General features: G+C 44.0%; 1 protein-coding gene across 8 annotated transcripts in view; it reads left to right on the top strand.

Moving 5' to 3' along the window:
* The window catches only part of ERG (ETS transcription factor ERG), a 157,705-nt gene that overhangs the window by 109,409 nt on the left and 35,963 nt on the right, over positions 1–12,333 (top strand). For all 8 annotated transcript variants that reach the window (XM_030020584.2, XM_030020587.2, XM_030020582.2 and 5 more), the window contains one exon: positions 6,851–7,068. In XM_030020584.2, coding sequence (XP_029876444.1) covers positions 6,851–7,068 — 218 coding nt within the window. The remainder of the gene's footprint in view (positions 1–6,850; positions 7,069–12,333) is intronic.

Genomic DNA, 12,333 nt, shown 5'->3' with positions numbered 1-12,333 from the left:
GAATAGAAAGAAGAGTGGCAAGCGAGAAGAGTGACTTGGTAAAGGCTGGAGCGGCTGTACCAAGGTGCATACTGTGTGCTCTCTTGCACACTTTCACCAGTTCTTTCTTTCAGTTACAATTGTACGTAATCCGACTGCGCACATTTTCAGTAACAAATGTTATCGTGTATACAAGGGATACTGGGTGCAAAAAAGCGTGGAAACACTTAATAGAGCTAATTGTATGGTCTTAATTGGAACAATCTTCCCTCAGAAAATGCAGGTCCTTTCCAAATATAACTGTTTATTAGAATGTTTGAACATCTGCAAAACACACGCCAATGCATTATGGTTCATCCTTTTAATAAACGTTTTGGTGAAAGTTTTCATATAACAGCTTTTTGTCTCAATTAAAATGAAAATAAGTCCCAGTATGTCAGAATTCTTCACAGAACAGAGAATTAATTTTTCTGACCAACTGCAGACATCCATCAAGTGATAGGAAACAGCCTATGTCTGAATGGATTGTGGCTGTGTGTAGGTCTAAGTTTGTGCTTACATATATATTCTCATGAAATCAGATTAGAGAAGAAGTAAAAGTTGTTTACATTAATGAGGAGAAATATCCTAAAACTGGTGTCAAAAATATAGATTATATAAATGCAGTGACATATGGCAGAGCTAATTAAAAGTTTTCAATTGCAGTGTTATTGCAAGTCCCTTATAGTCAAGGGTAACAGGTCTGTTTTGGAGTGTGGGAGTGCTGACTCCACAAGATGACTCCCCAAGCCATAAATGCATTTTACTGTCTGCAGCATCTCTCAATGTGCAATGAGGGTTGTTGCTGTATTTGTGTCTCCTCATGCATCCTCCTCTCTATGTGTAGTTCTTGCCCAGTGTCCTACTGGTTTGTGGCCAATGTTTTTCATCATACTGGTGTGCTATTACCTGCGAGGATTTTGACAGTGCTGGCCAGTAAGTTCTTGACTTTCAAAGTTCTTGAAGCATTTTTTTGAGCAGCAAATCACTTGACAGGTTTTGGATAGCCAATGGGGATAAAAAAGGTCTACTAAACATTTTCTGTTATAGGGATTAAGCAATAAACCATGGAAATATTTGAAGAAATGAAAAAAACAGAGCTGAATATTTTGAGATACACATATATACATACACATACAATGAGTGTACTACCTGGACACATGATTCAATTTGATTGCCATACAAATGAATAGAAATGGTGTTAGGTCTAAAGTGGAAGATGGGTTGATGACATGGAGGCACTAATATATTGGCATGCACAAGCCAGCATGTTCCCCAATCAGAATTACCTTGAGAAAAAGCATTGCCAGGTTAGAATGGCCTCCAAAGTCTTCTAAAATCCTGCTGCAGTATTTTTTCCCCAGTAGTCGTCAGCACAAGCAAATTATGCTAGACAGCTGCACACCTTATTGTCTTCTTTAACCATTTCTTAAGTTGATAAGGTTTTAGGGAAAAAAAATATTTTTCCTTAGTTCCTGACATTGCATATAAAGGATAGGCCAGCTTGCATATACTTCTCATGATGGGAACTTCTTCAATCACATTTCCTGTAACTTCATGTTTCTAGGCCAAGTAATCTTGCATTTGATTAAGTAAACACCTTTGTCCTAATGACTTTATGCCTACTTTAAAGGCGTTGCTGCACCTATTGTTCTACAAATTTGTCAGTCTGTTATTCTTTTTTTTTTAAACTTATCAGTGAAGTATAAGTCAAAACCAAATAGCGAAGACATTTTGTTCTTTTATCATTAGTACGGAAAGTCCAAGTGAGAAGCCAGGTTTTTCATAGTACAAGTGATTAAAAAAAAAAAATCATAATGCAGGAACAGATTTTTATGTTTTGCTGATGATATCATGAGAGGAAGTACGTGGAGAAAGGAAGATGAAATAAAGAAAATCCATGTCCAATATTGACCTCAGATAATATTCCCCACAGCTCTACTTCCCAGACTTGCATGAAGGACCTTTCCCACTTGCCACTGTAAGCAGTATGTGTTGCTTTCTTCATATTACATTACCCCAGACACTGGTTACTAGAAATGAAAGGCTTCATTTCTGAGATTTCAGGAGAATATGTTATGGTCCTGTGAAATCGAGGAAGATGACCCATTCACTACTAAAATTATTTCCATAAAGGTACAAAACTTGGCAAGATTGAAAGGAGCCTTATAATGCATCTATTTTATAATATTTATTAAGGTTTACCTTGGTTTATCCCACTTACTATTTGATGTTGCCAGACTGCTTTAGAAACAGCATTAATATGGATGAGAAAAAAAGATTAACATGTAAATGAGTAATGAGGAGTATTTAGTACAAATAGAACTGGCATCCATATGTATAAAAACCTTTGCCAAACATTGTCAGTATTAATAGTTTTGTCTATGTCTGTATGTGGCCAGACCGTGCGGCTATTCTTCATGATGGTGAAAGCTGACAATTTTTGTGTTACATTTGGTCCAGGAGCTTGCATTTAGAATTATAGCAGAAAGCACATTTTTAAGTCCCTGTATTTAAGAAAGAAATACCCACACTGCTTTCTGTCAGCTGTTCAGTAGTTTGCTGTTAGAGCCTTCCTTTCACAGCTTACGTAGGGTTAAGGCTTGAAGGCTTTAATTGGTAAAGAGAAACCAAGGAAAGACAAGATGAAATGATGCAGGCAAGGAGCAGCTGAAGGACAATTTCTATCTGTTTTGGGGGATACCAAATTATGCCAGTTATCAGATATTCTTGTATAGCTGAGAAATGCTTCACATTTCTTGATGCTACTTCTATGCTTTCCCACAGTATGAGTTTCACGTGAGGTTGTATCAGGTTGTATGAGCTGATTGTTCAGCATCACTGTGTCTTGCAAGGTCAGTGAATTCAGAATAAGATCACTGAGAGGAAGAAAGGCAGCAGTTGCCAACCCTGGACACACAACTCCCACCCGTGTGTTGCAGAAAACTTTTCCCTGTGTGGAAGGATATGCAAGGACCACATATATCACCTGTAGTCGTCGCTGGTAAATTGCCATCAATGGTTCTGGCTGCATTTGAAGGAGAGGACAGTAGGTATGACTGCCTGAGTCCTGGCTGACAGGAGGAGTAGCAGAACAGATGCTAAACATAGTTTCCATGTTTTCCACACTGAAACCTCAATCTCACTTATGTGCAAGAGGAGAAAAAAGATGGTTAAAGAGGAAGTATGGCTTATTCTAGTTTAGACCATGTTCTTTAGTTATGCTGACTCCTCAAAATTATGCAAAAGCTTAGATGGTCAGTTCAGCTTTTTTAATGTGCTCAAGGGAGGGGTGATACATGTCCTACTATCCTTCAAGACAGGCCAGCAAAGATCAGTGAGGACTCAGAGTAAAATATCAGAGATGCTCACTATCACAGAGTACACGTTAATAAGCCTTCCTCATAAGGACCAACCCAACAGCGTGCAAAGTTGGCAGAAACTCAGTTATTCCTACAGAGCCTTTACAGACCTGTCAGCGTGCACTAACTGATAACTAGCAGGATGGAGTACAGATAAGTGTTTGCTATTAAATCAGAACAAAACTCTAGCTAGCAAATTGATCTGTTTTTTTCCATGAATAACTAGGCATTTTTTCCTGAAATGTGAAGTCTGAGTCTGTCTCTTGAGTTCATTTATGTTTGTCTTAGTTTTGCCATAGTCTTTTAGATATTCACACAACCCTTATTAATTGGGCTCATATTTCCAGCATTTGCTGTCCTCCTCAGGAAGTTCAAATGTGTGTGATTTCCCTCTTTGTGCAACATAATAGGCATCCATAGCACAAGCAGTATTTACTGTCATTAGCAATGCCAATAAATAGAAAACCCGTAATTTTTTTGTTTACATTTATACTTAACATAAGTATTCATAAATGAACTTACATTAGGTGGAGTCAAGTTTAATAGGAACCAGAATGAATTTGCTTTGTTTCACTTGTGTGTGGGAGGATGAGAAATATATCCATTATATAGTGTTTGATGCCTGTTTTGAAAAGGTCTATTTGTAAATGGTTTACAGAGTAAAATAATATTCTGCCTGTTGTATTTGCAATCTTGTACCTGCTTTCTCATACATAATTCACACTTTCATGTATTTACTGGAGCTAGCTCTTCCAAATTAACATTTCATTACATGTTTTATGGTTCATGTATTAGCTCTACAGTGGGGCAGAAAAGAGGGAACTATTCAGTAAATAGTCTCAGGCGTGGGATGCATTGTGATCACCTGGCCAGGTTGTGTGTGTGTGTATACATGTGTGTATATATATTCATGAAAAACTCTCATGGAGTGCTGAGAAAGAACTTTTTATTTTCCTTCTAGTGTAACATTTTCTTTTAGTTCTTGTGATATGATCCCTGCTACTTTACTATCCAAGCACACAAAGTGCCCCTGCTGTCTCTCAGCGCAGTGTAGCCAGGGAGCAATCTTTGGGGAGCAAGGGACCAGCAGCCATCTCCCCCCACACCTCCTTGAAAAGCAAGAGCTGTCTGCAGGCTTTCCCAGAAATGGCTCATCAGAAAAGCTTCAGACCACCTACAGCAGCAGTTTTTAGCAGGCCAGAGACCCACAGGAGTCTGAGAGGCATGGCAAAAAGGAGAGATATTATTCTGGCAACCTTCTGTCTCGCAGAAGCATGTTCACACCCCCAGAGACCCAAGAAGCAGCAGTTTGGTAGCCGGGCACAGGTTGGCAGAAGAGTGTGGGAAGCAGGGGTGCTAACTGGGGAGTTAATATTAATGGTGATAGCCTGGTGGTGACCTTTGCACTCAAATGACATCTGAAAAGCAGTAATGAAATGGTGTAGGTCGCTGTCTGAATTTTGCCTTCTGGCCTGTGCCGGGAAGCGTTAGTGTTAGTGATTCAATCACGAGTCTTGTGGCATTTGGAGGGCTGCTTGAGATCCCATTTCCCAAGTCCAGAGATTAAGGGGTGATCTCAATTTTCATGAGAAGTAATAAGAAGAAAGTGATGTTCCAGCCCTTGCGGTTGCAGGGAAAACTATGAATATTAGCAGAGTGCACCCCGAGGGCTCACAAACCAGGCAAATAAAAAGAATGATAAATATATACTTCCTTAAAATGAACAGATGCAACTGCTGATCTTTAGGGCAGCATGCGACTGCCGGAGCTTGTGCAAAGCCCTCTTCCAGCAACCGGGGAAGGTAGCAGCCTGCTTCCCGGAGCCGGAGGACTCCCATCTCTCTGTCACACGTCCTCCTCTGCTGACAGGGCCACGCGGTTTTATCGTCCTCCCGCCGGCCGTCAGCAGCAGGGCTGGCGGCAGAGCGGGCCCACACACGCCGCCTCTGCCTCGCGAGGGTGCGGTCGCATGCCGAGCACCCTGCCCCGAATCCGGCTCGGGCTCCCCCCCCCCGCCCCGGCACCCCCAGCCTTGGCCCCCGCGCCTCCAGCCATCGCCAGCTGGCCGCCTGCGCCGCTGCTGTCATCTGGTGCGCTGCACGCCGAGCCTCCTCCGCCAGCCCGGGCCGGGGGCTCGCTCCCCGGCTGCCGCGGGGGCCACGTGGAGGGGAGGGGGGTGCCCGGCTGCACCCCTGCTCCATTTCCTCTCAGGGCAGAGCCGTAGTGCCAGGGTGGGAGGAGGGCGTCACGCTTCGGGTTACTGTCCGTTTACACCCGTATGCCCCACCTTCACCCTAAGTAGCCCCCGGAGAGGGGGGCTTTCCTTGGAAGGCTGTTTTTGGAGGGGTGGTTCCCCGAGCCTGCGCGGTGCTGGGGGCCGGCAGGAGGGCGGGAGCCCAGGCAGGGTCCCGTGGCCGGGGAGCCTTGGCTTAGGCAGGATGGGTCCCTTCGGCAGCATCAGCCCTTCCCGCAGCTTCCCGACGTGCCCGGTGGGCACGCTGTCTGCCCGAGCCAGGCCCGGGCACCACCTCGCTCCCATGAGTTGGGTCCAGATAACGTGGGGAAGGAACTGGCGTCAACGTGAATGCATGGCGGTGGGGAGAGAGGGTGGCCTTCACTCCCTCTGGTGTCTGTCTTGTCTCCAACCGGCCATGATGGCAGCCGCCCTGCCCCGTGATGGCAGGTGAACCCTGCCGCCCTCAAGGGCCGTAACCGAAGTACTGCCATGGCGAGGGAAGGTGGCCAGGGAAGCCCTTCTCACAGTGCCGGAGCGGGATGCCCGGCCAGGCAGCTGGCCAGAAAGGGTTGCCATGAGAGAGAGAGAGAGAGAGAGAGGCGGCTGGTGGGCCTGGCGTCCTCTTGGGGCTGGTGGCGGGCACCTCTGCCAAAGCTGGCGGCGGATGCTAGCAGAAAGAGCAGGGTCCCTGGACTGGAGGTTGCGCCCAGCTGTCACGGCTCCCTGTCCAGAACGGACTTGGCTTCGGTCCCAGAGGAAGGAAGAGGAGCTCCCAGTGAGTCAGCAGGGCCTGGCTTTCTGTCGCTCCTTGCAGGGGCAGTTAAAGCAGCCATGGCAGCTTGCTTACGCCCCCGGCAGATCTGGCCCTCTGCATCCCTACCTGGGACATGAGAGGCCTGAGCTTCGCTGCCCATCCTGCCCTCTCCTCCCTCCCGGCTCCTGGCCACTATTCCTGAGTGTTTGGTAGTGTGTGTTTGTGCATCTTCTCAGCCCATGGTGGGAAGGGTCTCCCCAGGGGAGAGGTGGTCCTCCCGCCATATGCTGATGGTGTGTCTGGCACCGTGGGTCCTCACCTCCACCAACAGCAGTGGCGTGCCTAGAAAGTAATGAGCATTTAAGCAAGTGACTGGCTGTTCATCTGCTCGTGAGATGGACGAGCCATTTTTTCCTTCGGGGATATTGTAATATCTGCTCTGAGACATGGTTGCGCTGACTTCTCTTCTCTGGTTTGCAGGAAGCGTTATCAGTGGTGAGTGAAGACCAGTCCTTGTTCGAGTGCGCCTACGGATCGCCCCACCTTGCGAAGACAGAGATGACGGCCTCCTCCTCCAGTGAATATGGGCAGACATCAAAGATGAGTCCACGTGTTCCCCAGCAAGACTGGTTATCGCAGCCCCCAGCCAGAGTCACCATCAAGATGGAGTGTAACCCAAACCAGGTTAACGGGTCAAGGTAATAAGGCCAGTGTTACACTGGCTCAAGTACACTTTTTCTTGTGATGGGTATAGCTCAGTTGTCTATATCTGTGAATCTAGCACCATTTTAGATGCCCCAAGATATCCAACCTGGCCACGAACTGCTGCCCCAGAAGCCTACAGGTCTCCTGTACATTGTGGGTCACACCTGCCAGCTACGTTCAGGTGTTACGGAGGGTCTCAAATGGTGCTACAGGCACAGTCTTCTCATGAGCTTGTGCAATACCTTTCTGTGTTTCCTCTGACTGTGGATAATTTTGGATGTGAACTTGCATTGCACGCTAGGTGAAAGAGCATATATTAAAGTTAGCAAAATGTGAGTTTGCTGTAGTCTGAGGCAGCACCATTGATCCATCTAGGGGTGTGGCATATGTGATCTAATACTCAATAGAAGTTGTCAAAATACAGTAATTTGGGCAGTTGCCTTTGCTCTAAGTATAACCAAACAGAGAAGCATAGGAAGTAAATTCTTGTAATGACAGAGGGAGTGAACTATTGATCTTTACTTTTATATTTACTGTAAACATAGTGCCAAAAAGCATAACCGTGGAGTTGGATTTAAGAAGAGCTCACACTGAAGAAACAGCATATTTATGGAGGCAAGCAGGGGAGTAGAAAGGAACAGGAGAAGAAATGACTCAGCTCAACAGGCAGTAGCTACAGCATGTCAGTGCGTTAATTGTTGTCTTGGGACTTTTTTTTATGAATGTCACTGTGAAGGAGAATTGTATCGAATAAGTTGAAAGAGTAGTGCAGTAGATTTGTGGATATTGACTGGTAGCTCTCCCAAGCATAGGACCACTCTATGGGATTTCTTCCATCTGAAAAAGCACAATGAAGATTTTTTTTTCAAGGAAACTATCCAAACAAGTGCTTTCCTGTTTAAAATGCCTCACTGTCAAAACAGTTTTCCTTTGGTGTTGCTGAAGGGCAGAGGTCCAGAAAGTCGGTTGCTCACACTTGATGATGATGTACCAGCGAAGACTGTGCTGCACATCTCTCTGTCACAAACACCTGCCTACTAATCTCATCTCCCAGGATCAGTTGTTTAGAAAAACCTCAGCCATGGGCACTGTGGTTACTGTTCACACTTGCTGCATTAATGTGATGAGCACCACAAGCAGGGCAAAGTGGTTTGACAGCTTATCACACCTACACCTTTCACTGGTAAGGATGGAAATTGTGCTGAAGTCAAATTAGAATTTCCAGTGAATAGTCAAAGATTTGAGATACATCGAAATAAACGGTGAACTGAAGTTACAAAGAATCAGGGGAAGTCTCTGTAAGCCTACTTATTCAGAACTTATTCACAATCCGTTTCAGTGAGGGTTTTTTCTTCTTTTTTTGTGCTAAGCAAATGCACAGACATAATTGCAAATGGAGTTTTGATTCAAAACCAGTTTCCCCTGCTTTCTAAAATTACCTCTAAGTATTTGTGCTGGCATTTCTGTAAGACAACTTATCACAGTTTTTCTCAGTGTAAATTCCGTAAAGTGCATTAGAGTAGATAATTAGTGTTGTTACTGAGATTAGTGGTACTCCCAGATCTTAAGGAAGAGTCTAGATGATACAGATCCATTTGAAATGGTTGGTCAATCACATTTTTAAAATAATCAAGACAGAATCCTGAATTTTCTGTCTTTGATTCCTGAAATACATAACTAGCCTGAATATTAGTGCTCAGTTTGTGAATCACAGGTATTTATTTGGCTGTTGCTGTGATGGTTTAAGGACAAAATGGTAGGCAGTAATACCGTCTTTTATTAGCTGAAATCTTGTCCGCTCTAATAGTTGTTAGCAACCCTGGTAAGGATTAGACTCTGATTTAGGAGGTCAGTACCCTTACCAAGACCAAAATGTGTGCCCATAGTCAGATCAGCTAAATTGGGTCTCCAGGCAAACCAATGTATCCTGTGGGTGAGAACACAGTGTAGAAAATATGCTGTCACACACCAGCATGCCCCAAACCGGTAGAGACTGGTAGGAGTCCTGATTTGGGAACACAGAAATCTCCAGGCACTAAAGCATCTGGCTCCTGCAGGGGCTGCCTTGGTCCACGGAGAACCAGGCATCCTGAGGGACCCCTGCCATTGCGGGGTGCCTGGGAAGGCAGACAAGCCCTGCCTCGATATCCAGAGTGGCCTGAAAAAGTCGTTGTGGATGGATGTGTGTTTGGGGGTGTAGCTGGGAGAGATCCTGGGCTCAGTGCACTTGCTTCTCTCCCGGAGGCTGTGCCGTTGTTGGATAAAACCAGAAGTAACCCAGGGAGCGGGGAACCCCAGTGCAGCCACCAGAGCAGAGTGTCCCAGCTGCAGTGCTGGAATTAGGCTCTCCATCTCTCGACTGAACCCGCAGTTCACATGTTGCTGCCTGCCTGGCAGCCCAACTTCAGCAGCCAGGACAGGGCAGGCTCATGTTCAGCTTATTTTACAGCCTGGTGGTGGGGGGCATGCACTCGGGTTGGGGGCAGTGCTTGCCACCCATGTGTCCCCAATCTAAGGTATGTTCACCTTGTATATGGGAACTCAAAATACTTTCCAGGGATGGATAAGCATTCAGAAGCCTTGAATTAAACAGGTGATTTGGACATATCTTCAGAGAGCCTATCATTTCTCCTTCCTTTATGCTATTTTCTATTAGTGTGTGCATGCATTGAATCCTTTAGGGTGATACTCCAGCTACCTGCACAGTCAATAGTCAGGAACTGACTGCTGGTTTAGGCTGCCTGAGTTGTCCTTTGTGAAGAGAGCTATCTGCCCTTTCCTTCAGAGGTATGCTGGTCTCCGCACTATCTGCATAAAATGTGTGTGCGTACGGTCTGCACTGTTACTGGCAGAACAGGCATCTACTTTTGCAAGGATATATGATCTGAGCATTGAGGAATTGTCTTAAAATCAATCTTTTTTGATTAGTCATGAGGCATAATTTTGACTCATACCTTTTCAGCAGAACTGTTAATTGTTGTAAAGATGTGACACCCAGGAGTTGCCAAGGCGTCTGGAACCCCAGTGACACACTTTTGCACCATCCTGACCACCTTTACCACCATTACAGAAATAAAGAGATGAAAAGAAGGAATTTTATGTGCCTCTTCTCTAAAAAAACATCATTAGGTCTACCTACTCCATCATTTGGACTTGAATCTTAGTGCAAATTAGCTGAGCAGCACATGAAGACTAAGTTCTTCAATTTTCTCTGGACAGCATCACTCAGAGGTGCTTAATGTGGCCATCATTAGAAAATGAACATCTCAGCAGTGGCCATTCTTTCCCAATATGAACCAGCGTGTGAGCTGGCACATGGGCTACGCTGCTGGAAGAGGCTGTACAGGTTACTACTCTGAATGTTTTTGATCAGAACACTGGTTTTCTAAGGGGCACATTCTGGCTGAAAATATAATGGGAAGAAATTGAATTCTTTCTATATTAAAAATAACCTGCAGCATTGGAAGCAGGGTTTCGTTTATTAATCTTGAATTTGACAGCCTCCCCAGCTGACAGAGCAATGCAGAGTTGCTAACTGGAGGAAACAAGGAAAATTCATACTTCACTGCAATTTCTAAGGCATGACATGCTGAAAAAGAAACAAAAAAAAAATCACTTACAGACTACCAAAAAAAGAATAGATTAACAGAACAAAAAAATTTTCATGCATATATTGCATGCTTATCCTTAACACACACACACACAAAATATTATTGTAATTAAAATACACTGTTTATTTCATCAGAGAACTGCTATGCTATAAGGCCTAACACATGCCTGAAAAAATAGATCTTAGTATTACACTTCTACTGGAGAACTAACATTGCAAAGTAACAAGTATAAATATGTTGTGGCATTTCTAAAATTCACATACATGTGTGTATGTAATACGTATAGTGTTATTACACTTCAGGAACTGGAATGCTTCCTTGTATGTGATATTCCTGCCAGCTGTAGAAGAAAGTGCGTATCACTCAAGCCTTGCATAAACTGAAATTACTTATCAGTAATAAATTATTCCTAAATAATCATATCAAATATTCTGATATGATACTGATTAGTACTGTCAATATGGAAGTCACTACAGGTCAATGCAATATATGCATCTCCTACAAATCTGAAACCCATTTGTTCCTTCCTCAAGTCCTGCTAGGCCTTTGCCATTTGTATGCTGGTGTTTCACTGGTTTCCTGACAGATTATCTGCTGCTCATCACATACATAATATTGGCTACACTATATATGCACAGATTAGTGGTAGCCCGCCATTCTGTAGGTTACTTTGCATTTTCTGAATTTCTGCAGAAGCCTTCCCCAACTTGCTCATTTGCAGTCCATAAATTTATTTCCTTAAATGAAAGGCGCTGTTCTTAAAAATGCTTCATATGTTAAAAATTAACACATGCAGTAGCTACAGAGCTTGGAGCTGCTTTTCATTTTTAGTAAAACTGTACCTGCTCTGTTTACACCCACTTTAAAATCTGGGTTGTCCCAAAGGAGTCTAAAATACCTCAGCCACATTGCAGAGCCGCAGAATTGCTGCCCTTAGAATCTCCAGAGTATCCTCTGTAATCGTCCTCCTACGTGGGAGCCTGGGTCGGAATAATACGATGTAAAGAGGATGCAAAACAGGGTACCAGACCCCATAAAGTGGTAACCAGAGAATAGTTAGCATTGCAATTTTTTGCTGTCCAGCTCTCCCTTCTCACTGTGTTAGACTGCTTCCTGGCCATATAGTCTGTCGTCTGGAAGGGGGTATAAAATTTTAGGAGCATACTGAACCCCTGACACATCAACAAATAAGTACCCACTCAGAACAGAAATGTACTCACTCTGCTAGGACTTTCCCCAGACATACTTTGGCTGTAATTGCCCTACATTAAATGTCAAAACATAACAGTCTCAGAACTGGCATTCCTGTGAATACCAAAGAAATAACATAGAATGAAATTAAAGGGTTATTTTCAGTGTGCTGCAGAGGGATTAGCTACACAGTTTTCTTTAACAGTAACAGTATTTTTAAAGCTAAACCCTGTGGCACAGCACCAGAAAATATAGCCAAAGGGCCTACCTTAAATTAAATAAAGAAAGAAATGTTTAAATTAAAGCTGTCATTTACCTTGCTTCTGTTGCATATATAATGCAGATTGTCACAGGTGGTATCAAATTGAGTTTCTTCAAATCCATTGTGTTGGTACAGCCATTATATTTCTTCCAGGTACATAAATCTAATGAGACCTTTTGTGCCTCCACATAGTC

This window comes from Aquila chrysaetos, chromosome 7 (genome assembly GCF_900496995.4).
Source record: "Aquila chrysaetos chrysaetos chromosome 7, bAquChr1.4, whole genome shotgun sequence".
NCBI lineage: Eukaryota > Metazoa > Chordata > Aves > Accipitriformes > Accipitridae > Aquila > Aquila chrysaetos.
This window is presented reverse-complemented; position numbering and strand designations above follow the sequence as displayed.